The 21,393-nt window shown below is 38.2% G+C and overlaps 2 protein-coding genes across 2 annotated transcripts in view; one reads left to right on the forward strand and one right to left on the reverse strand.

Annotated features, from left to right (window-relative positions):
* Nucleotides 1–16,311, reverse strand: part of LOC125225112 (serine/threonine-protein kinase 40-like) — a 38,418-nt gene extending 22,107 nt beyond the window's left edge. Inside the window, exons 1-6 of the mRNA XM_048128708.1 lie at nucleotides 15,649–16,311; nucleotides 10,068–10,328; nucleotides 9,474–9,606; nucleotides 9,131–9,311; nucleotides 7,148–7,241; nucleotides 6,167–6,343 (exon numbers count right to left, since the gene is read on the reverse strand). Of these exons, the coding sequence (XP_047984665.1) occupies nucleotides 6,167–6,343; nucleotides 7,148–7,241; nucleotides 9,131–9,311; nucleotides 9,474–9,606; nucleotides 10,068–10,328; nucleotides 15,649–16,125 (1,323 nt within the window). The 5' untranslated portion in view covers nucleotides 16,126–16,311. The remainder of the gene's footprint in view (nucleotides 1–6,166; nucleotides 6,344–7,147; nucleotides 7,242–9,130; nucleotides 9,312–9,473; nucleotides 9,607–10,067; nucleotides 10,329–15,648) is intronic.
* Nucleotides 16,312–16,479: 168 nt separating this feature from the next.
* Nucleotides 16,480–19,888, forward strand: LOC125230213 (AFG3-like protein 2). The gene is made up of 2 exons (XM_048135300.1): nucleotides 16,480–18,089; nucleotides 18,556–19,888. Exons 1-2 carry the CDS (start codon nucleotides 16,634–16,636, stop codon nucleotides 19,437–19,439), a joined length of 2,340 nt encoding a protein of 779 aa, XP_047991257.1. The 5' UTR covers nucleotides 16,480–16,633; the 3' UTR covers nucleotides 19,440–19,888.
* Nucleotides 19,889–21,393: the final 1,505 nt, after the last annotated feature.

Raw genomic sequence — 21,393 nt, forward strand, 5'->3', positions numbered from 1 at the left:
ACTAAGTTCCTTAATGTAACGAGAACGTGATAATTTTTCCTTGGAACTAAGCCAGTAGGTGATAGAATCAGTACAACACAACTGTCGTTCAAGTAACATGATAAGGTTACGAGAAATTAATGTACGATTGGCATAGTCGATGCTCTCAATTACAGACCCGGCTTACATAGCCGTAAAATAATTTAGTAATAAACAATGACAATGAAGATATTAGAAAATATTGTCATGTAAGCTTTTTTTTTATGAAAATATATTAAGCAGAATACATGGCTGCTCCTTGGCAGGACCTTTAACAACTGCTAATTATTTATCTATCAACATGATAAAATTAATAAAAGGTAATAATCAATGTGTACTAGCCACTAATTTTGCTATAAGATAACAAACATTACCATATCAAAGCTTCATACGCAAGCCACGGTGATACGGCTGCTTTCGAGGCTGGCGGCGCAACGACCGCAGACGTTGGCCCTTCATGACAAGGTTGTCGCGCAGCCTGTAGCATGCACTCTATTGGAAACCGTAATTCCACCAGCAACCTCTGGAAAGTATTAGCGCAAGCAACCCTTTCAAGGTAACCTTGAGATCACTACTCTTTAAGGTCATAAAACATGCTTTTGACAAACAAGGTCTCAAGCTAACCTCTTAAAGATAGACTATATAACACATGATGGTCCGTCTCCAAAGACCTGCATCACAAATACCAGAAACAGAACTAACCTCGCAAGGATAGTCTATATAACACATGATGGCCCGTCTCCAAAGACCTGCACCACAAATACCAGAACAGAACTAACCTCGCAAGGATAGTCTATATAACACATGATGGCCCGTCTCCAAAGACCTGCACCACAAATACCAGAACAGAACTAACCTCGCAAGGATAGTCTATATAACACATGATGGCCCGTCTCCAAATACCTGCACCACAAATACCAGAACAGAACTAACCTCGCAAGGATAGTCTATATAACACATGATGGTCCGTCTCCAAAGACCTGCATCACAAATACCAGAAACAGAACTAACCTCGCAAGGATAGTCTATATAACACATGATGGCCCGTCTCCAAAGACCTGCACCACAAATACCAGAACAGAACTAACCTCGCAAGGATAGTCTATATAACACATGATGGTCCGTCTCCAAAGACCTGCATCACAAATACCAGAAACAGAACTAACCTCGCAAGGATAGTCTATATAACACATGATGGCCCGTCTCCAAAGACCTGCACCACAATAATAGGTCTTATGCACATGGTCCGCCTCCTAAGGCCAACATTGCATAAACAGAACTATTTAAGAAACAATAATCAAAGTAACAAATGTATAGCAGACATTAAAGTAATCATTATAATTATGATTCACACTTTAAGTGACGGAAATCACTTCATTTTTACTTGTGGATATCACATTAGTTACACTACCGTGGATACCACAAGATTCAGGTACAATGTGCTTATCAGGAAACCCTGTGAACAGAATATATTATTAACATCATGTATAGGCAACACAACTCGGTTCTTAATCCGGCGTGTATATATGCAATGGCAACTCGGTTCCTAATTTGAGAGTAATAGCACAAGCACAACTCGGTTCTCAATCCGGCGTGCATATATGTAATGACAACTCAGTTCTTAATCTGAGACTAATAAGGCAAAACACAACTCGGTTCTCAATCCGGCGTGCATATATGTAATGACAACTCAGTTCTTAATCTGAGACTAATAAGGCAAAACACAACTCGGTTCTTAATCCGGCGTGCATATATGTAATGACAACTCAGTTCTTAATCTGAGACTAATAAGGCAAAACATAACTCGGTTCTTAATCCGGTGTGCATATATGTAATGACAACTCAGTTCTTAAATCTGAGAGTAATAAGGCAAAACACAACTCGGTTCTTAATCCGGCGTGCAACTTGTTTTATTTTTCCCGTGCCCCTAAATAAGGTAACACGCTTACTATAGATAGCATTATTGAGATACATTTCAGCCAGCCAAAAATAATTTTATGAAACTTGGCTTATTTTTACCGTGCCCCTAAATAAGGTAACATGCTTACTATAGATAGCATTATTGAAATACATTTCAGCCAACCAAAAATAATTTTATGAAACTTGGCTTATTTTTCCCGTTCCCCTAAATAAGGTAACACGCTTACTATAAATACCAGTATTGAAATACATTTCAGCCAACCAAAAATAATTTTATGAAACTTGGCTTATTTTTCCCGTGCTCCTAAATAAGGTAACACGCTTACTATAAATACCAGTATTGAAATACATTTCAGCCAACCAAAAATAATTTTATGAAACTTGGCTTATTTTTCCCGTGCTCCTAAATAAGGTAACACGCTTACTATAAATACCAGTATTGAAATACATTTCAGCCAACCAAAAATAATTTTATGAAACTTGGCTTATTTTTCCCGTGCTCCTAAATAAGGTAACACGCTTACTATAAATACCAGTATTGAAATACATTTCAGCCAACCAAAAATAATTTTATGAAACTTGGCTTATTTTTCCCGTGCTCCTAAATAAGGTAACACGCCTACTATACCAGTATTGAAATACATTCCAGTCAAGCAAGAATAATCATATGGCACTTGACAAAGGTATTTATATATCATCATCAGGCATGGTGCTTATTGATTAAACCATCAAGCTTGCCAGACAATGCTTCAAAAGACACACTAGAGAGATGCTATAGCTGTAGGTATATGTGCAATTTAAAGCACAACATTATCCATATAGCTGCCACCTGCACAACTACATAATTTTGTTAGTTGTGTTAATACTATGCATATGCAAGAATACTTAGTACAGGTGATTGAGTTTTTATAACAAAATATCATTATTTTCGATTCTTGCAAAAGTCACAAAACATGTAAAATATATATATTCTTGTGAAATCAAAAAGCAATAGAAGTGTACAGTTATTTTTATATTTCAAGGAACAGAACATATTAAAAGTAGACAATACTTGTCAACTTCAAACGGTAACCTGTTTGTCATGCTTCGGTTCGGAAACATTCCTTCGCAGTGAAGTGGTTAAAATTATTAGAAGCTCCAATTAAGTTATTTACCTCAGATTATTGCACATCTTTTAAAAACTTAACTGATTGGCATGTTTCAAGCCCAATTCCAAATCAAACTGATTTGTTGTAACAGACAAGTATAGCATGTAGACCGTTAAAGTCCATCGGGTCTATAAATATCAAAATCTCTTACCATTAGCTATGACAAATTTTACCAGTGTCATAAATAGTTCAATAGATATCCAGTTTGGTGTTTCCAGCTTTTAGCAAGATTTAACCTCAGGAACTTCTGGAATCATGCCTTACCAATGCAAGTATTTTCAACTTATGGTCAATATTCACCAGGTTACCGGCAGGCAACTACTGTAATCAATAAATTAATCTGGAAAGGAATGTAATTAAGGAACAAATTATATCACTGATAATGCATTAAATGGACACTGGACTATGTCATGATAATAAATGTTCCAAATGTCTGTCTAGGTAATATATTTGTCTTTGGTTCAATTTAGAACATGATTACATTGATTACATTTCTTGTCAAAAATGTTTGCAATGCTAAACCAGCATTATTATAAACAAAACAGCATCAACAATACACTATACTTCAGTGCTATGCCCTTAATTTTAACACACATTATGGTTTTAACAAGATGCATAATTAACCTCATCAAAATATTATTATTATTTTATCAACATTTTTGATGAATTTGTGCCATGTAATATAGCAACATGTTTCCTCATTTAGAAAAATGCAAGATCATACAGAGTTTATATGCATAAGAATGTCACTAAGACAGATTTCAAAATACAGTCCCCGGAGAAGTGTTAGTGAACTTATAACAAAACACAAACAAGACAAGACAGTTGTCAAAGTTTTCTTATGCTTATTTACTCATCCCTTTATACCAACCTGTAGTGAATTTAAAATGTATTTACTGTCAGTATACTTACATAAGCCAGATGCAATGGTACAATATTATTGAGTAGGATAAATACCTTATTCCATGTCATTCCGGACAAACTTATATTTAATATGACAAATAGGGCAAGATAATGATCATCTCTCTTTGTAGATCATAAAACTCATAAAGTCACCTGTTATAAGGAATCATTTAGGTGTAATTTAGATCTAAGTACTTGTATCTTATACTCTGTTTCACTGTGACACCGTGACAATTGTCAATATATCCCAAGTACAATATGTATTATGAATCTGAAACTCATTATTGGCTAATAGTGGATGTTGATCACTTCAGCCCCAGAACACTGTGTTTGGATCACTTTTACTTCCGATTTCACACTCATTATGATCAATTATTACTCCAAAGTGTGAATATCTCGTAAACTGCAATGAATAAGCTGAAAGAAAACACAAGACACGCCAGCACACTAGGCATGTTCTATCTCTTTGTTGGCACAATTACGGACAGGTATTTGATCAAAGCCTTTGCCTTAGACTTTTAACTGTAGTATATGGTGCTAGTGTCTTTACTCGTCGAATCAGATCGACTGGTGTTAATTAAATACTGTTGGATGACAATGAATGGTTACGAGCGCGGCGCGAGAATGATGACATTGTCAATTTCGGACAAATTTCATAGTACGGGCGTATATGGGTAACTTAATATCGCGCTTCTGAAACTGTTAGAGTAAAAACACCAGGATACCACTATTAATTATACAGTTTATTAAACGGAATCTCAAAATACAAGTTCAATGACAAGCTATCTTCAAGTGACGCTCTGAGTCCGTCTGCCGCCATTTTTTGACAGCGATGCTAGTGAAGGGGACGTTCGACTAGTGATGTCCTTATAATTATAAGTACGTAACATAGCATGTAAGTGTTCACTAACAACTATAGACTGTAATTGAGGAGTGTTTTTTCAAAAGGACTTATCTCTATAAGTCAACAAGGTTTATTTCTCTAGGAAGACATAGATAAAAATAACCTCTGTTGACTTATAGAAATAAGTCCTTTTGAAAAGACACTCCTCAATTGTCTGAAAATAAACAATTTTTATTTTATTTATTTTTTTATTTATAAGCAGGTCGCCGCTCACTCCTACGAGTATCACCAAACTGCCTATGATGATCAATATCTATACCATATACAATACTCACACTCGCAGCCTGCACTCTCTCCACACTGCCCGGTACAGGAGTGAGGCCTCTCTCCCCTCAGGTAATCCTTGACCTTATCTTCTTCGAGCACCACTTCAGGTATTACTTGTAACTCGTCAGAAAGGATGACTGAGCTGGCTATGATATGTTAGTATACAATACTCACACTAGCAGTCTGCACTCTCTCCGCACTGCCCGGTACAGGAGTGAGGCCTCTCTCCCCTCAGGTAATCCTTGACCTTATCTTCTTCGAGCACCACTTCAGGTATTACTTGTAACTCGTCAGGAAGGATGACTGAGCTGGCTATTATATGTTAGTATACAATACTCACACTAGCAGTCTGCACTCTCTCCACACTGCCCGGTACAGGAGTGAGGCCTCTCTCCCCTCAGGTAATCCTTGACCTTATCTTCTTCAAGCACCACTTCAGGTATTACTTGTAACTCGTCAGGAAGGATGACTGAGCTGGCTATGATATGTTAGTATACAATACTCACACTCGCAGCCTGCACTCTCTCCACACTGTCCGGTACTGAAGTGAGGCCTTTCTCTCTTCAGGTAATTCTTGACCTTATCTTCTTCAAGCACCACTTCAGGTATTACTTGTAACTCGTCAGGAAGGATGACTGAGCAGGCTATGATATGTTAGTATACAATACTCACACTAGCAGTCTGCACTCTCTCCACACTGCCCGGTACAGAAGTGAGGCCTCTCTCCCCTCAGGTAATCCTTGACCTCATTTTCTTCGAGCACCACTTCAGGTATTACTTGTAACTCGTCAGGAAGGATGACTGAGCTGGCTATGATATGTTAGTATACAATACTCACACACACTAGCAGTCTGCACTCTCTCCGCACTGTCCGGTACTGAAGTGAGGCCTTTCTCTCTTCAGGTAATTCTTGACCTTATCTTCTTCAAGCACCACTTCAGGTATTACTTGTAACTCGTCAGGAAGAATGACTAGCTGGCTATGATATGCTAGTAAGTATACTTACACTAGCAGTCTGCACTCTCTCCGCACTGTCCGGCACAGGAGTGAGCGCCTTGCTCTCCTCAGGTTTGTCCTTGACCTTGTCTTCCTCGAGCACCACCTCGGGCACTACTTGCAGATCATCGGGGACGCTCGGGACTATAACTGAGCTGGCTATGATGCTCGATAGCTGGTCTAGCACCTGAAAAATATTATGCTTTATATTAGCGATTTTCTTATTGCATGCTATATCCATACTAATATTATAAATGGGAAAGTGTGTGTGTCTGTTTGTTTGTCCGTCTTTCACGGCAAAACGGAGCAACGGATTGACGTGATTTTTGAAGTGGAGATAGTTGGAGGGATAGAGTGACATAGGCTACCTTTTGTGGCTTTCTACCCCCCCCCCCACTTCCTTAAAATTGGGGGGTGGAAGTTTGTATGACGCATTCTGCAATTTTCGAATTTCACGCGAGCGAAGCCGCGGGCAAAAGCTAGTTAAATTTATAATCGGACGACCGGTCTGACTCAGTCGGTAGTGACCCTGCCTGCTAAGCCGCGGTCCTGGGTTCGAATCCCGGTAAGGGCAATTATTTGTGTGATGATATTTGTTCCTAAGTCATGGATGTTTATTATTTATCTATTTAAGTACGTATATGGTCGCTTAGCACCCATACTACCTATAGTACAAGCTTTGCTTAGTTTGGGGTCAAGTTGATCTGTGTAAGGTGTCCCCAATATTGATTTATTTATTAATATTTATAAAATACATTTTGGGTGTTATAGTGGCAATGACATTGCACTTTAGTCCTCGTCCATTAGTGCGGGTGTGAACGATACAGCACTATAATATGTTTGTGGAGCGACGTCCCGTTCACCTGTCATTGCATAAGAAAACGGAATGAAATTAAGACTACACCTTATCTATTATTTAAATATTAGTTTGATAACATGAAAGGTCCATAAATAAATTAAAGTGTTCTAAGAAAAAATTTTTTTTATTTACCTCATCTGCCAGGAGTCTGTGTTTCGGGTCTTTCACCAACAACCTCTGGATAAGAAAGACTGTGTTGTCCGAAACTTGAACCGAGTTACCATCTCTGTAAAAGATAAATTTAATTTTATTTTTATTTTTGTAAATAAAAATCTTTCATTTCCAATTACATAAGATTTCAGCATAGTGTGCAACTTCACCCTAAGGGGTAATATTCTTGTGTTTGTTCTCATATATTTCTCAAATACCTTAAAAAACAGATTAAGACAGACGATTTGTAGCTAATTTATTAAAAGTACAATTAGTAACGCTATTTGTTTTCTATCAGTGATTACACTAAATTGCTTAATCTACCACAATTGCTTTAAAAGGGCGAACAAATTTACTAATTAAATTCACTAAACCACTAGATCCAAATTCACTTGCCGTTTATTTGTGCGGTGGGCAACAAAAACTAAAACTCATGGTGTATTATAGCTAGCTGCTTGTATTTAAAGGTTGAACACGCCAAAACTGAGGCATATAAATTCATTTGCTGCTTCGTTATAATAAAAGGTATAGAATTTTTTTTGATGCCAAATAAATCGTAAAAAAGTATAGTTTTTAAATATATCAGTTACTTTTGTGAAAGATTTATATATGTAGCGATATCGAACAGGCAACTGAAACAACGTGAACTTATTTTGCACGAAAACACAAAAAATCCAAAACTCAGCTACAGGGATGTGGGTAAAAGATTAAAATTTCCACAATCCACTGGTTGTTGCGTATTGAAAAGGTTTCGGGAACGCCTAACTTTAGAACGAAAGCCAGGAATTGGTGGGTTGCAGGGTACAAAGGATAAAAAAAAGAAGGAACGCATCTTAAGGATATTTGCTTCAAATTATATGATGTTACCTCGTGACGTGGCTAAAAAGTAAAGATGTCCCAATCGTATGTTCAAAAGGTGAAACGTAGAGCAGGGCTAAGAAGTTTTAAAGCACAAAACGGCACTAGATCGGAATGCAAGGCAGAATTCAATAGCAAAAACTCGATCGAGAAAATATACGAAAATTTACTAACAAAATTTGACTGCGTTCTGATGGACGGCGAAACTTACATAAAATCCGAATTCTAACAAATCCTTGGCCAAGATTTTTATACTAGCAAAAATAGCACAGAGGCTCCCAAAGCCTGATAAATAAAAAAAGATATAAGTTTCCAAAAAAAAAAACCTAGTTTAGCAGGCAATTTGCAGTTGCGGGAAAAGAAGCAGCTCTTTTGTCACTACCGGAACAATAAACGGCAGCATCTATCAAAAAGAGTGCTTACAAGAGCGGTTGCTTCCGTTTTTTAAGAAACACCACTCCTGGCCTTTATTTTGGCCAGACCTTGCCAGATGTTACTACGCGAAACCTGTCATGGAGTGGTACAAAGCAAATGGTGTAGCCGTGGTACCGAAATATAGCTATCCACTAAATTGCCTAGAACTCCGGCCTATCGAGGAATATTGGAGTATAATGAAAGGGTTTCTTAAAAAGAGAGGCGGGGAGGTTAATTCCGCGGAGGAGCGGCGAAAACTGTGGACCTGGCGACAAAGAGGTATCCTGTCGTGATGGTGCAAACTCTTATGAGTCGTGTTCGAAGAAAAGTACGATCGAGGGCTTATTCGTCGAGAAACCTTGACTAATTATGGTTTGCATTTAAAATACATTAAATTTGCTCATATTTAAATCAAACATCTTTTATTTATTTATTATATTTTTTTTATAAGAAACATTTAAGTGTGCCCCATTTTTGGCGTGTTCAACCTTTATTATTTATTTGATAGACTAGCAGCTCTTAGAGCTGATGCATGTATATCAATGCACTTGTGTAACTTGTGTTTATTTTGCACTTTTTGCAATTGGAACTCCCACTCCTTCCACTCTCCTACAACCCTCAACGCCTACATGTCTCATTACTTGCCGAGGAATGGCTTGCACATTTGAACATCTGGTGACATCTGATACTCACGGTGGTATATTATAGCTGGCCGCCTGTATCCTGCTGAACAGCTGCGCAAGACTGGTATCACAGAACGGGAACTGGCCGTACAACATGGTGTACAGCACAACCCCCAACGCCCACATGTCTGATGGCTTGCCGAGGTACGGCTTGCACATTAGGACATCTGGTGATATGTATGCTGGTGACCCTGGAAGGAGAAACATCTTTCAATAGGTAGACAATAATTTAATAGACTACAATCTACTTCAACACTTCCATGACATTGATTGAAGTTATAGCTTGTTTGTTGTGATAACAGTGATAAGTACTGACTATTCATTACATACATAAGAGAAATAAGATAAAATACCTCTTTGATCTTTTAACAAATCCCTATCACTGCCAAGGTGAGTCCCAAGACAGAAATTTGTAATGGTGATGCGGCCAGTTCTCTGATTCAACACAATGTTTCCCAGCTTCAGGTCCCGGTGTACGACATTCCTCTGTAATTTAAAAGAACATTTCAAATCACACTACAAAAATTATGGGAAGTAATCAAATGATCAGCCATTTTTAAAACTGATCTGTAGTTAAATTTCAATCCAAAATGAAAAAAAATTATTTAGTTACCTAATAAAGATTTGATTAATAATAGATAACTTTCTACCCATCAAAAATTTAATTTCCTACTTAAATTAATTTAGAGCAGCCCTGTTTAAGCAGCCATAGCAGCCAATGCAGCCATATTACATACTGGTTCAGAAATACTTGCTAACCTTTAGTTGCTGTAATGCAATATATGTTTTTGTTCATCAAATTTGGAAGTTTTCACAGATCAATTAAATGACACCCAAAAATTATTGTACTTTTTGACTGCCCCTCCCCTTCTTTTCTCACATCGCCCCCTCTTAAATTTTCATATATTCAATAAAATATTGTTCCCTATTATTATGACTAAACTTACCTTATGCATGTTTGCAACAACTCTCACAATATCATAAAAGATTAAAAGTGCCTCCTTTTCTGGAACCTTTTTGACTTTTGTCACATATTGCTGGAGGTTGATGAGCTCACTACCTTTCTCACTGAACTGGTGAGCATTTACACAGTCAAGTACAAGAAAGAGCCTCTCACGGACTCGGCCTGTGTAGATACGGCCAGATCCACTGCCTTTATATGCTCGGTTAGATCCAAAATAGCTGGGAGCTTCCTCTAAAGCATAATCCTGGAAATGTGAACATGTTTGCAGCAAATTTGAATAATATAGCCAATATAGGGCACAAAACGGTATCATTCATGCAAAAAAAATTATAGCATTAGAGAAAACATAAATTTAGTTTTAGGCTGTTACTTATTGCTTATGCACCAAAAAAGGAATCAAAGAACTAAAAACCACTAAGGAATGGATCCCTACTCTTCATCAGACGGATGGTAAGAAAAGCAAGTCACGCCAGGATGTCATAAACATAGCTACAGAATTCTACACAAGGTTATATAGTCAACCTAACTCTATTCAAGAAGAGGAGATAAACACCCATAGCATATCTTCAAACATTGAAAAGTTTCAAGAACAAGAGATTCTCAAACAAATACACAAGTTAAAATCTGAAAAGAGCCCAGGTCCTGACGGGATTGCCAACGAACATATTAAATATGGAAAAACAGTACTAATAACCCCGCTAACCATCTTATTCAACAAAATTCTTGAAGAAGAACATGTACCACAAAACTGGAAAAAATCCGAAATAATACTCTTATATAAAAAAGGAGATCCAGGAAACATTGGCAATTATCGTCCAATCAGTATCATGCCATGTCTCTATAAACTGCTGTCTTCAAGCTTACTGGAAAGAATATCACCAATTATCGACAAACATCAGCCATGCGAACAAGCCGGTTTCAGGAGAGGCTTTAGCACTACAGATCATATTCATGTGATTGAGCAAATTATAGAAAAATACATGGAATTTCAAAGACCACTTTTCTTAGCCTTCATTGACTACAAAAAAGCCTTTGACAGTATTTCACACAAAAGTATATGGGAAGCTCTAAACAAACAAGGAATAAATAACACATACATAAACATCTTAAAAGATATATACTCCCAGAGCACAAGTAGAGTTAAACTAGACAGATTAGGCACAGATATAGATATTGAACGTGGAGTAAGGCAGGGCGACCCACTTTCTCCAAAATTGTTCATAGCTGTTCTTCAAAATTTGATGAGTGTATTACCATGGTCAGAAAAAGGAATTTGTGTAAGTGGAAAACATATAAACAATTTGAGATTTGCGGACGACCTAATACTGCTGTGCGAAAACCCATCCAAACTGGAGTCAATGATAAATGAATTAATGGCTGCTAGCGCAAATGTAGGACTAGAGATGAATCTCGAAAAAACTAAAAAAAGACCCCCGTTCGCGTAAACTTCATTCTCTAGCTTCCTCCCTAAACCTCGAAGTTCTGCCCCTCGGCCCTACTCACTTCCCACATAATGGCCCTCCCTCTCTCTTAGATTTAATTTTAACGTCCTCCTCTGATATCGTGGCTTGTCATGGGCAATTCAATGCAGCAGCGTTCTCAAATCACGATCTCATTTTTGCATCGTTTAAAATTCGGGCCCCTAAAAGACGCCATAAAATATTACTGCGCCGAAACCTTCACGATGTTGACCTAGAGGCTCTCAAAATGAGCTGCGAAATGCTGACTGGTCAGCGCTAGAGTTGGCCGATGACGTTGAAGTGAAGTTGGGGACCTTTAATGACGTTCTGCTCGCGACTTTTGATAAGCACGCTCCTTTGAAGCCTACTCGAGTTAAGCACTACCCTGCACCATGGCTTACAGATGAGATTAAAGCACTTATGTCTAAACGAAATCGTGCCCGTGTCAGACTTCGTAAAGACCCATCTGATAGCAACCTGCGTACGTATACTTCTTTACGGGCCCAGTGTAACAAAGCATGTAGAAGCGCAAGACGCAAGTACATACATCAGACCATTGACGATTGCCCCCCGGCGAAGCTTTGGAAATTTCTGAAGTCTCTCGGAGTGGGCAAAGGTCAGCAAAACCAATCAGATGTGATTGATTTAGAAGCCATAAATCGGCACTTTAGTTCATCTCCGGTTAGGCTTGACCCTTCTGTAAAGCAACAGACATTATCACTTCTTGCCAATACTCCCCGGCCCGATACGTCCCAGTTCTCCTTTCGGCCGATTACTGCGCAGGAGGTATTAGCAATTCTCAAGGTCATTAAAACTAAAGCCGTTGGCGAAGATGGTCTAAGCTTGGGCATGGTCGTGCTCGTGGCGGATATTGTCTCTCCCATTCTGGCCCAAATCATTAATTTCTCCTTTGCATCTGGCTCCTTTCCCTTATCCTGGAAACTAGCTCATGTAATTCCTTTCCCAAAAGTCTCTTGCCCTACATCCTTCTCCCAGTTCCGTCCTATTTCTATACTTCCACTCCTCTCCAAAGTAATTGAGCATTTTGTCAACAAGCTTCTCTCGTCCTTCCTTAATAAACATAACCTTTTGAACCCCCTACAGTCTGGTTTTCGCCCCGGGCATAGCACTGTTTCGGCGTTGGTCAAGGTTACTGATGATATTCGGTCTAACATGGAGGAAAAAAAGTTAACGGCTCTGGTTCTTCTAGATTTTAGCAGTGCATTCAATACCGTGGACTTTGATGTTCTTCTAGCCATCCTCCGTAATTATAATCTGTCCCCTTTAACTCTGTCCTGGTTCCGGGATTATCTATTCGGCAGGCAACAACGAGTCATGGTCGACGATTCAGTTTCCTCATGGTGTGAACTATCGACGGGGTCCCTCAAGGTGGCATATTATCTCCTCTCCTTTTTTCCTTATTTATCAACGGGATCACAAATTCGCTTGAATCTTCGTATCACCTTTATGCAGATGATTTGCAAATATACGCAGCAGCTAGTATAGATGACTTAGAGTCCTTGATAAGTCAAATTAATAGGGACCTGGATAGGGAACTTTAAATAGAAAAAAAAACCAAATGTAATTTTTTTCAGAATTATGAAAAAAGTATTTACGTCTGATGGTAAAAAAAGCTGATGATGAGCACCTTGGTTTTTTTTTAAATATGGTTTTTGTACATGTATTCGGACTGATACATATAATATCACTAGGAACCAAAAAATACGACAATAACGGTTTTTCGTGAGTTGTAACGTGTTTCAATAACAATAACGTACATTTTAATTCAGTATACAAACGTTTATTGGGAATCCCCGATGCGGCGTGTAGCGTGGAGAGGCGGTGGTGTTGCCAACAGTAAATAGTGATAACTACAAACTACAGATTTCGTAAATGTTACTTTTATAAGACCAGAAATTAAAGTTATTTGATTAAATTCGTTTAATAGTTAACATTAAGTCTAAAAAACCGTATAAAAGTATTAACTACTTTGCAAATTTTGAGATTTCGTACTTTAGAAAAAAAAATACTCCAGAAAAAAATTCAATTATTTTTGGAGTCTGTTTTTTTTCTGGTACCGACACGGTTTTTTTGGATGTTTAACTATTGCAATGTTTTTTTTATTATTTTTGGCTTTTTAAGCCAGAAAAAATCAACGGGATCACCGTTTTTTATCACAACCCTAGACCTGGAAGCTATCCGCGTCTGGGCATCTTCTTTTGGGCTGATGGTTAACGCGAAAAAATCGCAGGCGATCCTCGTCGGAAGCCCCTATTTTATCTCCAAGTTGTCTGAAGTGACAATGCCTAAAATTCTTTTTGATGGAACACACATTCCTTTCTCACCCACGGTAAGAAATCTAGGCATTGTCATGGATCAAACCTTATCTTGGGTACCCCATGTGACGGAAACTAGCAGGAGGCTCTTTGCATCATTGCACTCGCTTCGCCGTCTCCAGAGCTTCCTTCCTGTCCACACGAAAGTCATGTTAGCCCACTCTCTGTTGATTCCCATCCTCGATTATGCGGACATTGCAACTCTGGACCTCACTGAGGAGCTATTGGACAAACTTGAGCGTTTGCAAAATGTTTGCATTAGGTACATATTTGGCCTTCGCAAATTTGACCACATCTCTTCTTTTCGCTCACAACTCAAATGGCTGCCGATTCGACGTCGCAGAGACATACATGTTCTTTCCCTTCTGTTTAATGTTCTTTTCTCTCCTTCCTCTCCCCCTTATCTCTCTGAGAGATTTAAATTTTTAGCAGACGGCAGCGGGCACCGCCTTCGTTCCAGTGCAGATCTCACCCTGTCTATCCCACCTCACAAACATAGATCCTATGACAAGTCCTTTACTGTTTACTCTGTCAAATTATGGAATTCATTGCCACCTCCCCTTCGACAGTGTCAATCGGTCGCATCGCTAAAATCGAATTTAAAAAAGTTATGGCTTTCGGACGCATCTTAATCTAAAAGATGTTTGCGGTTAGGTAGATTGTGTATGTATGTAGGGTAGTCATAAAACTGTATTATAATTATGTATAACGTATTTATTTATATGATATAACGTCTATATTGCTGTAGTTTGTAGGTTAGGTATAGGTTTAGCTTAGGAACGTCTACCATCTCCAATTCTCCTTTAACTGCTCTAAGGTTAACTGGAAGAAATCCCTTAATGGGATAAGTTCGCCTTTGTACAAATGATGTGTGTGTTCTTTTTTTTCTTTACTGTGTGTGTTCTTATCTTTGTACAATAAAGTGTATTACTACTACTACTACTACTACTACTAAACTTATGACTTATAAAGAGATACCAATTTTAGCAAACAACACTGCACTCGAATATGTCAAAAAATATATATATCTTGGTAAACAAATATCATTTAACCCTGAAAGACATACAGAAGAAATAGAAAGAAGAATAGCCAATACATGGAAACAATTTTGGGCGCATAAAGAAATCCTTAAATCACAACTTCCGATACACCTCAAGAAAACAGTAATGAACTCAACCATATTATCTTGCCTTACCTATGGCTGTCAAACATGGACCCTAAACCAGTCAACCAAAAATAAAATACAGACCACGCAAAGAGCAATGGAAAGAAGCTGTTTAGGCATCAAGTTAAAGGACAAAATAAGATGCTCAGATATTAGACAGAAGACGCAAGTAACTGATGCCTTACGCTTTGCTCAAAGCATGAAATGGAGATGGGCGGGTCACATGGCAAGGCTAAACGATGACAGGTGGACAGGAAAGGTTACAAAGTGGAAAGGACCACAGGGATCAAGAAAGAGAGGACATCCACTATCCAGGTGGCAGGATGACATTGTGGCTACTGCAGGCAAGGAATGGCAAAGCATGGCAAAAGATAAAACAAAATGGAAACGGCTGGAGGAGGCTTTTACCCAGAAGGGGTCTACAGAATACAATCTATAATAAAAACTAAATCAAAAGAAAAGAAAAATCTTTCTGTAGAATAATAAAGCTTAAATAAATAAAAAAATAAATATTGCTTATGGTGCAACAACTGTATATAAATACAGTATCAATAAGTAAATATTAATGGGTTTCACTATATTGCTATTTAGTGTTTTTATTACCTTAAATAATCCATGGTGATGAATCACTCCATCTTGATCTTTCAATAATGACAATAAAGAATACTCAGTATGCAGTAACATCTTCCCCTGCCTGTCATCCTGTGTCTCAGCTTGATCTTCATGTCGTAAAGTCAAAATTTTGATTTGATAAAAGTCATCAGTCTTTTCTTTTCTTGCCAAACATTGAACTATACTTTTTACAGGACTCGGTCCTAGTTTAGGCCCTAAAAGATATGGGCCGGCCTTACGAACCCGTTTTTCTGGCACAGGAGTTCCTGAAGCTGGCACATCACTAATATTATATGATAGTTTTGTCTTCTTTGGCACACTAGTCCTAGGACTTTTCTGACAGTTTGTTGATGGTTTGTCGTACATGGATAATCGAGCGATCTTCGGGCATGGCTGTAATAGAAACGGCCGTGGCCTCTTTCCAGGGTTTGATGAATTCGAACTGCCTTCAGACTTATCTTGATCCATAATGACAATACCTACGCTTATATTTACCGAGTTCACTTATTTCACCCACTTTGCGAAAATAATTGATGACCTAATATCATAAATCTTTATAGGCACCATCAAACGCATATCACTTGATTGATTTACCCATTGGCAATCACAGAAAAGTAAAATTAATAAACCACATTATTTACTTCATATTTCTGCGAAAATGAAATGTATGATTACGTTTAGAAATGTTAAAATTATCATATTGCAAATAAATTTCTGAACGTAAAGCCGTATACCACATTCACAAAGTACGGTTTTTTCATTTTCATCGATTACAATTCTATCGAAATATGTCTTCGCCCTAGCTGGTCAGTGATGTGCCGAACCGTAAATAGACTGACAAGAAATTCTAACCGTGTTTGTCAGAAGTCATTTCACACAAATAATTGTTATGACGTTATTCTCAGTTAATTTTCAATAGTATTGTGAAATAGAAATCAACATTTATCATTGTAAATAGTCATTTCTATATATCAACATGTGGAAAGGGCTCAGGTTAACCCAAACTCAGTTATCAAAATTGCAGTTCAATGGCCATAAAATTCAACCAGTCGGTGTTGCAGCACTGGATTCCGTTTTGAACCAGTGGTACAGATTTTGCCAGAAACCTCCTAAAGGCTTTGAAAAATATTTCCAACCTGGAACGAGTCAAAAGCAGCAGAAAAAGCCGGAGAAAGATGACAGCCCAGCGCCGTCAAAAAGTTCACCCCCGCCATCCAAGCCAAGCTCTTCAAAAGATGACAAATGGAATATGAACATGTTTTCAAACACAGGCCCTGGGAGCGGTGGCGGTCGCGGCTCCTATGAAGGCGGTGACAGGGAGAAATGGATGATGTTCGGTGCTATGGGTATCGTAACCTTACTCGCCTCGATAGCCTACTTCGAACTTAGATACAGAGAAATAAGTTGGAGAGACTTCGTTAATCAGTATCTCAATAAAGGACTTGTGGAAAAACTTGAAGTTATTAACAAAAAGTGGGTGAGAGTGAAGTTACAACCAGGATCAGCACTAGAAAGCAAAGTTATCTGGTTTGCTATTGGCAGTGTGGATTCCTTTGAAAGAAATCTGGAAAACGCACAAATTGAAATGAATGTTGATCCACCCAATTTTATTTCTGTGATTTATAAGACGGAAGTGGAAGCATCTAGTTTAACTGGCATGTTACCTACTTTGCTCATAATTGGGTTCTTAATTTACATGATGCGCCGCTCGGCCGACATGATGGGCCGGGGAGGCCGCAAAGGAGGCGGCCTCTTTGGTGGAGTGATGGAGTCAACGGCTAAACTAATAAATCCAACTGACATTGGTGTGAAATTCCAAGATGTTGCTGGCTGTGAGGAAGCCAAAATTGAGATTATGGAGTTTGTTAATTTTCTCAAGAACCCTCAGCAGTACCTAGATCTGGGAGCCAAAATACCCAAAGGTGCTCTGCTCACCGGGCCCCCTGGAACTGGTAAAACTTTACTGGCTAAAGCCACTGCTGGAGAAGCTAATGTCCCATTCCTCACAGTTTCTGGGTCTGAATTCTTGGAGATGTTTGTTGGTGTTGGACCCTCCAGAGTAAGAGACATGTTTTCTATGGCTCGTAAACATGCCCCTTGCATTTTATTCATTGATGAAATTGATGCAGTTGGTAGAAAGAGAGGTGGACGCAGCTTTGGAGGTCATTCAGAACAGGAGAACACCCTTAACCAACTGCTGGTTGAAATGGATGGGTTCAACACTACCACTAATGTTGTTGTTTTAGCTGCAACTAACAGGGTAGATATCCTTGATAAAGCCCTATTGCGTCCAGGGAGATTTGACAGACAAATATTTGTACCAGCACCAGACATTAAGGGTAGAGCTTCCATTTTCAAAGTACATCTCCAACCATTAAAAACTACTATAAACAAGGAGAACCTAGCACGGAAAATGGCTGCATTAACTCCAGGTAAATTCAGTGTTGAAATTGTTCTATTTAATATGATTTTTTTTCATGAATTTCCATTATTAACCCAGCCTGAATCCATCCTTTGCATTGCAATTTTTAAAATCTAAGAAAAATTATAGACTTCAAGCAAAATTCAATTTCCAATCCTAAAACTTGCCAGTTTAAAGTTTGCAGATAATTTTTCCTGTAATTTTAAATGTTGTAATATTGGTTATGTGACATAACATTTACTGCTTAGTAATATATGTCAAGTTTTCCAAATCAATGAGACAATTTTCTGCTACAATTTGTTACTTGTATATTTTGTGGTATGCATACTTGTATTATTACAAACTTGTAACTTGACACTTGTAAAATTGTAATTGTAAGTATTTGTGGGATAGGGCACTGACCCCAAGTAGATGGGATAAGGAAAATAAGAAGATTATGAAAGTTATTAAATAGTCCTTTTTATTATCATTTCCAGGTTTCACTGGTGCAGACATCGCAAATGTGTGCAATGAGGCTGCCCTGATAGCTGCCAGAGAGCTGGCAAATAACATCACACTGAAGAACTTTGAACAAGCCATTGAGAGAGTGGTTGCAGGTATGGAAAAAAAATCCAATGTACTACAGCCGGAAGAAAGAAAGATTGTAGCATACCATGAGGCAGGTCATGCTGTAGCTGGCTGGTTCCTGCAGCATGCAGATCCTTTGCTCAAGGTTTCAATCATACCAAGGGGTAAGGGCCTTGGGTATGCCCAGTATTTACCAAAAGAACAATACCTTTACAGCAAGGAACAGCTGTTTGACAGAATGTGTATGACTCTTGGTGGAAGAGTTAGTGAAGAGCTGTTCTTTGGCAGAATCACCACAGGAGCACAAGATGACTTAAAAAAGATAACTCAGAGTGCATATGCTCAAATAGTTCACTATGGCATGAACCCTAAAGTTGGTAATGTATCATTTGAAATGCCACAGCCAGGTGAAATGGTCATAGATAAGCCCTATTCGGAGAAGACAGCTGAACTGATTGATGGTGAAGTCAGAGTATTAATTGATGAAGCACATAAGCACACAACAACCTTATTGACTAAGCATAAGGAAAACATTACAAAAGTTGCAGAGAGATTGCTAAAGCAAGAGATTTTGAGTAGAGATGATATGATTGAGTTACTCGGACCTAGACCATTCCCAGAAAAGAGCACATATGAGGAGTTTGTTGAAGGCACAGGATCTTTAGACGAGGACACCACATTACCAGAGGGACTTAAAGATTGGAACAAAGACAAACCAACTGTACCAGCCCCAGAAAGTATAAAAGAATCCAAAACAAGTACTAGTACTGCGGCTAGTTCAAGTAAAAACTAGGGTGTGATCAATGATTAATAGTAGATTGTTGAGTTGTTAGTCAGTTTTATGTGAAATAAATATTTTAATTACCTGTAAGACTTAAAGCTTTTTTTTGTTTACAGTAGTTGAGATTGTTTTAATTTTATTTGTAGTAGATGAGTGATTTAAAATCTGGAATTGGATCAGAATGTATAGATTTTTTCAACAGTTCATATTTACTCTAATCATTTGACACAAGCTGCATGGCCTTATTTTTTTTTGCATTTACATGATAGTTCATGGAACTTACTACTGACTGATAACAATAGTAAACTAATGACTTTAATAAATATGAATTTACGCCATTGAAGATCCAAAGCCCTTCTGGAACTTCATGTGTGCTCATTCAACTCAATCATTTTATTACGCTTTTAATCATTTTTACAAACATGTACGCGCACGTATTGTAAAATAAATAAATTCCAGTCTATTGTTGTTTTTCTTACGCACGAAATCAAAGATAGGTACTTTGTGAGAGACTGCCTGGCTCAAATTGGCAATCGTTCACGCTTCTTAGGGCCACTTGCACCAACGAAAATGTAGGGTTAACCCAAAGGTTAACCCACCATTTATTTGACAGGGAACTCTTAATATTTGATTTGATAGACTAAAAAGAGAAGGAATTCACGTAAAAAAAATTCAATTCAGTTTACGACGGCTCTTGTTTCCAGTGTTACAGGAAGAAAATTATGTAATAAATAAAATAATTCAATAGTAAAGATAAGCCCATTCATGCGATCAATACGATTCCCAGGGAACTTTAGGCACTGGTCCCATCGCGAGCTAGGAAACTATGAACTTGCGGTTATAAAAACGAACAAAAGATAATCAGTCCCGTGTGAATAAAAGAGACACGGCAATGTTTATATAGTTACTCGCTCAGCGGTGAACTATCAATATCGCCGTGTCTCTTTTATTTGCACGGAAGTGATTATCTTTTGTTCGTTTTTATAGCCCACTGGCTTTTGCCCGCGACTTCGCTTGCGTTAGAAAGAGACAAAAAGTAGCCTATGTCACTCTCCATCCCTTCAACTATCACATCTCCGCTTAAAAAAACACGACAATTCGTCGCTTCGTTTTACCGTGATAGACGGACAAACAAACAGAAACACACTTTCCCGTTTATAATATTAGTATGGATAGCTCACAGCTTACACTAGCTCCCAGTGGGACCAGTGCCTTATCAATCATCTTGCAATACAGCGCCATCTGTTGAAAACTTCGTGGCGGTTAGCCAGAGACATTTTATATTTTACTAGCTTTTGCCCGCGGCTTCGCACGCGCAGAAAAGTAATTTTGTTATTTTTATTTAATTTATGCATCCCTTTGTAACTATATCACAACATACATACATAAAATCACGCCTGTATTCTCAAACGGGGTAGGCAGAACTTATGAAACTACTCAATCGTCAGGGCCACTCTTCTTAGCAATTAAGAGGTTAACAGAAAACGAAATTGTGATACAGTGACAGGTTGCCAGCCCATCGCCCACACCCAAACGGAACCCATTTTTTTTCCCCTCGCTTAGCTCGGAAACACGTGTTTTGTCCTTTAATACCAGCGGGTAAAAACGCATTTTATCCACTAGTGGGTAAAGTAATTTGACCTTGAATAAAGTCAAATTAACTGCTTTAAAATTGATACAAGTAGGTGAATCTAGTAATAAAGATGATTTACCACCTGTGGAACTCCTGGAAGCAGCGATAAACGCATTTTTTGCGTTGTAGTTTCCTCGCTGTAGTGAGGGGAAAAGTTTTGTGTTACACTCGGGTGCAAATGTATTTTACTTCTCGTGTGTTAAAAAACTCGCAAGTTCAGGATTCTATTCTCGAACCACTCGCTTTGCTCGTGGTTCAACTATAGAATCCTTTCACTAGCTCGTTTTTCAATTCCACACTCGGCGTTAAAATACAACTTTGCCCCCTTGTATA

Source organism: Leguminivora glycinivorella, chromosome 1 (assembly GCF_023078275.1).
Source record: "Leguminivora glycinivorella isolate SPB_JAAS2020 chromosome 1, LegGlyc_1.1, whole genome shotgun sequence".
Taxonomy (NCBI): Eukaryota; Metazoa; Arthropoda; class Insecta; order Lepidoptera; family Tortricidae; genus Leguminivora; species Leguminivora glycinivorella.